The sequence below is a fragment of the Tupaia chinensis genome, unplaced genomic scaffold (assembly GCF_000334495.1).
Source record: "Tupaia chinensis unplaced genomic scaffold, TupChi_1.0 Scaffold000119_1, whole genome shotgun sequence".
Lineage (NCBI taxonomy): Eukaryota > Metazoa > Chordata > Mammalia > Scandentia > Tupaiidae > Tupaia > Tupaia belangeri.
Window position 1 is genome coordinate 5,767,637 of NW_006159585.1, and position 5,138 is coordinate 5,772,774.

Sequence of the window (5,138 nt, forward strand, 5' to 3'; positions counted from 1 at the left end):
GCCGCTCGCGCCGCCCGCCGCCGCCGAGGTGGGTGCGCCCGGGCCCTACCCTGTGGGTGCGAGGGCTGAGCCGGGGCGCTGCGCTTGGGCGAGACCGTGACTGGCCACATGACAACCAGATCGTCGTCTTTCCCCTGTCCCTCACGACCTCCGCGGGCATCAAACCCAGCGGGTGGAAGCCGGCTTGTGCCCGGTTTCACAGTAAAGAAGCGAGGCTCTGAGAGGTTAAGGCCTTCTCTTTTGCCCAGAGTCACGGAATAGGGATCTGGACGGGGCTATCTCTAGAGTCTTCCCCTGGACCACACCCTATAAATGATTTCTCTGTAAGGGGCCTGACCACCGGCTTTTCCAAATAGCACCGTGCCGTTCATGAAAAAAAGAAAGAGCCTGAAGACCTGTGAGGAGCTAGGAATACCGAGAGGAGCGAGGCGTGGCCCCTGCCCTCCCACGGGATGCGGGATGCGGAGGAGTAAGCGAGTGATCTCAGGCCACTGAGAGAAGTGGGCTCTTAGATGGGGGGAGACTACAGAAGCCAGGGGACCACGCACGTCACCCTGGTGTGGTGTGGGAAGGCTTTACGCAGGAGGTGAGGTGAAACTAGAAAGTAGGCGTGAGCTAGGAAAATGAGGATCAGTTGATTTCCCCGCAGAGGGAACGGCATCTGCAAAGGTCCAACAAACTGGGTGTCTTGGGGAGCTGCCCTACACTGCCCACACCAAGCTGGGTGGGAAATTTGCTCTGTGTCTCAGCGAGGAGGGGCTTCCAGAGCCTCTCAGACCTCCGGGCCGCTAGCACTAGCCAGAAGCTGTTGGGACAAAATCCAAACTCTGTCACTGTTGTCCTGGCTGCTACCTTTGCTGTGACCACACCGAGGGTCTTCAAACTTGCCAGGAATATTGTGCTTCATGGTCCTCAGATAGGCGTTTCTCTCTCTCCAGCCAAAATGTCGTTTCTTCACACCCTGCTGGGATGCCAACTGTGGCGCGGTGGTTTCCTTGAGACCCGGTTCCACGGTGGGGTGAGGTGGGTGGCAGGCATGTGATAGAGATTGATGCCTCTTCTCTCTCTGGCCCTCACAGAACACACGGTCACCCAGGACACCTCTCCGCGGTAAGTGACCTCAGCTACCTCCAACCACCCCCACCTTGTCCCCACTGGCTGAGGGATGCAGGCTTCTCAGGTCTGGTGCTTTGAGGAGAATAAAAGAGGCAAAGGGCCGGGGCTTGGGTCTGGCCTTGACCAGGGTCTGAACCCTCCCTGCAGCCTGCCAAAGCACCCGTGCTCTCAGTCCACCAGGCCCCATTCTCCTTTGCTGGCCTGCTCCCTACCTCAGCTCCCCACACACACTCCCAGCCTGGTTTCAGTGGCGCTCAGGGTGATCTTTCTGTGTGTCTGTCTGATGTGCACACTTCCAGTCTGTTTTCTCACTGTTCCCCGGCCATCTAGAATAGGCAGACCCACACCAAAGCCACCTTGGGGATGCTCATACTCCTGATCACTTGGCTGAAGGTTTTGCAAATGAAATACCATTAGAAGTTATGAGGCCCTCGGTAAGGGGGCCCAGGGACCCCAGCTAGGAAGTCATCGGCTTTCAGGTCTCTGCCCTCCTCTCTGTGGTATTTGCTCACATGAAGGCCTTTTTTTTGAAGAAAGAGCAATTCATAGACCCTGCAGGGTCTGTACCTGTCCTGATGCAGGCAGGGGGTGGGGTGGGGGTGGGGAACACAGCCTCTCAGGGCCGGTTGGGTAAGTTCACCCTCTCTCCAGCTGCCTGCTCGGTCACCCCCACAGCCTTGTTGACTTCGTACGTCCCTTTTCTTGCTAATTTACTACCGCACCATGGTACGTGAACCAGAAAGCCAATGGTTGTTGAGTCATTGTTTTAGGGGCTAAAGAAAGATACAGCAAAATCTCTGAACACACATTGAAAGTGGATAAATTGTAATAAATACGTAGACAAGATGACCTTAGATTAGAAAATATGAGCTCTGAAGAAAATGGACATGGTGATGAAATAGAGCCCCTCGGGACAGGGTGGCCACTAGGCTGTAGCTGCTTTAGATCTGGACAATGTTCTTTTTGAGGACATGACATCAAGGGGACCCAAGGAGGGGGCCTGGAGGTTTGAAGGAGATGGGGCCTGTGGAACCAAACCAGGAAGGGGGGAAGGAGAATAGAAAGGCTCCAGTGAGACCAGGGAGAAAGGGGTGAGTCTGAGCGTGGGGTGCAGGAAGGGCAGGCAAGGCCGTGGGATTATCCTGACTGCCCCTCGTTCTGAGAAGATGAGTGGCCCCATCTGAACAAGCTGGGGCTGGTGTGGCTGCCTGGATGAAGGTGGCAGTAGTGGAGGTGGTGGAAAGGGGGAGGTGGAATTCGGGGCTTGCCCAAGGCCTGGGTGAGCAGCTTGCAGTGAGGGAGGGAGTCGGGATGCCCAGGGTTAGACCCCAAGCTCTGGGTGACACAAAGACAGCAGTGCAGGGCAAAGAGGGTGGGCAGGGGTGAGGATCATGTGGGGTGCAGGTGAGGATCATGTGTAGCACAGTGGACATCTGGATTGAGGTGCTTGTTGAAATGTCCTGGGAAAAGTGAGGAAAGCAGCTGGAGCTCAGGTCAGGCCGGGAGATATTGGTCTGGAAGTCAGAGACATGAGATGCTTTTTTTTTTTTTTTATTTGAGAGATTTTCACTGTAGGGCGCGTGCGCTCGCCAGACAGACAGAGAGAGACATAGAGACAGAAAGCGAGAAATCACCCCCCAGGGGGGATGGTCACGCTGCAATCCCTTCTCCTCCATTCTCCTCTCGGGATCTTGGGCACGCATGCACACGCGCCCGGCGTGAGTTTTAAGCCCCCAGGTCTGGGACACGAACCGCGGTCGACTACGTGGGAGTCCAGCGACATAGCCATTACGCTAACTGCTGGTTCCCGACATGAGATGCTTTTGAAACCCCAGATGAAATCCCTTCGGGAACATAGAGATAGATTCTGCAGTTAGGTTCTGTCACCTGCTCAGCTGCTCCCAGATCCTCAGAGCCATCCTGCTGTGACATCCAGCTAGGCTCTGAGCCCCATTCGTCCCTAACACACTGCTCCCAGCATGTGTCCCTGTGCTGAGGTATGATTAGAGCAGTTGAGGACCTCCCCCCTCCATACTGGGTCATCAGCCCCCTTTCTCCTGTCCCCAGGCCCCAGGCTCAGGAGTCCAATTATGAAAACTTGAGCCAGATGAACCCCTCCAGTCCACCAGCTGTGCGCTCACCAGTAGTAGCTCCCCAGCCACCAGCGTCCATGTGTGCACCATGAGGAGTGACCTTCAAGGTGAGCCTTCTTGATCCCCAGGTACCTTGGCAGCTCCCGCCATACAATCACCCCAAAGGGGGTCAGAACTGCTCACGGAGGCTTGTCTGGTCCCCTTCATGGATATCTGTCTCTGGGTGTTGTGCTATTTATGCCAGCAGGGCTGGCGTTTTGAAAGTGTATACAAGGTATGTTCACATGTGTGCATGAGTGAGCCTCTGTGTGAAACTTCTGGAAAAGCTCCCCTCACCCTTTCTTACCTTGAACAAATTAAAGCAGACAAGAAACTGGTCTTTGGGTCTGGAGACTCAGACTCCATCCTGCTCTGTTACTGGCTTCCCGTGTGGACTGAGATGCTGTTGTCACTCTCTGGGTCTCAGTTCGTGACTACTGAACATGGACAGTAGTATTCTTCCCTTCTCCCTGGCATGACTATCAAGATCTGAGGGAGAAATGAATGTGAAGTGGCTTTGGAAAGTACAAAGCCATCCACGGATGTGTGACCTTTGCACGTGCAGAGTTTCTGGCTAAATACGGCACCACATCAGCCAGGGGAAGAACAGGGAGCTCCAGAGAGCAGACCTGGGGCTTGGGCTATTGGGCCGGAGTCAGGCAAACCTGTGATCAGAGGACCATTAAATTCCAGAGACTTGGTGGTAGGGAGAAGCCTGGAGCCCCTGCTTCCTGAGGTCTCCACTGTGATAGTGGCACACCCTTCACCCACCTCTTTCCCCATCAGCTGCTCCTATTGCCCTGGGCTGGGATCTCTGGGGAAAGAAACTAAGCACCCGTCATCTCAAAGCGTGTCTCAGGACTGCAAGCTGGAAGACCTGAGGGGAGGTCCTGGCTGCAGGGTCCCCAGGGATAAAGCAGCTGCAGCTCTGACTTGTTCGTGATCCGGATTCTCTGAAGATGTGTGAAGTCCAAAAGCACCAGCAATAGCAGTTGTATAGTTTCATCATCTACTTGTCCAAGTCCAGTCAGGCTGATTTTAAGGGATGCCACCTTCTGTCTTTACACTTCAATGTGAATTTGCTGATCATCTTACCTGCTGCAGTCCCTGGGGCTCCAGATTGGGACAAGGTGCTGGGAGGGGCCAGGATGCTTGGGACCTGTGCAAGCTGGCAAGAGGAAAGAGTCACATGATGGGACTGAAAAAGACAGTATGCTTTTCCAAGGTTTGAAGGTTGAGAGATCTCTGCAAGTTCCTAAGCAGGAAGGCAGTGGGTTATAAGGTTCCCTTCCTCATCAGAGCCTTCGCAGTGCAAGCGGGTGATGGCAGCTCCTGGTTAACTTGGGATCCATCCAGGAGACTAGCTGTTAAGAGGTCAGAGGAGCTGGCATTTGTGCCTCCTTGGGTGCGAATTCTTAGGGGCACCTCTGTAGAGACTTGTATCACCAGGAAACAAGGTAAAGACAGGAATGATGTATATTGGGACATCTACCTAGTGTTTGAGGCCTGTTTCACAGCCAAGAAAAATAGCAAATTATTTTTTACATATCTGCCATGTGCTAGGAATTGGGCTGAATTAGAGGATACAAAAAAAAAAAGATTAAGGTATCTGTATCGGTCAGGGTGGGTTAGATTGTGCCTTGAAATAAACCCCCAATCACAGTGGCTAAATGTCCCGACCCGGGGGGACAGCCGAACAGGTTTCCTGAGTGAAGGAGTGAGAGCCGGGACAAGCGGCGTAGTGTTACAGCACGGAGACGACAGTGTCGTCCGTTTATTGTGGGCAGCACGGTACAGCACAGAGAGGACGCAGTGTCGCGTCATCTACTGTGAGCAGCAGTCTCGGTGTCACAGCTCTTCAGGGTCGTCCGGAGACGATGTAGTGTTACA

The 5,138-nt window shown here is 54.0% G+C and overlaps 1 protein-coding gene across 1 annotated transcript in view; it reads left to right on the top strand.

The window, feature by feature from the left end:
• SIGLEC15 (sialic acid binding Ig like lectin 15) overlaps positions 1-4,982 on the top strand; it is a 27,625-nt gene extending 22,643 nt beyond the window's left edge. Inside the window, 2 exon segments of the mRNA XM_027770262.1 lie at positions 1,080-1,110; positions 3,184-4,982. Coding sequence (XP_027626063.1) covers positions 1,080-1,110; positions 3,184-3,301 — 149 coding nt within the window. The 3' untranslated portion in view covers positions 3,302-4,982.
• The last annotated feature ends 156 nt before the right edge of the window (positions 4,983-5,138 follow it).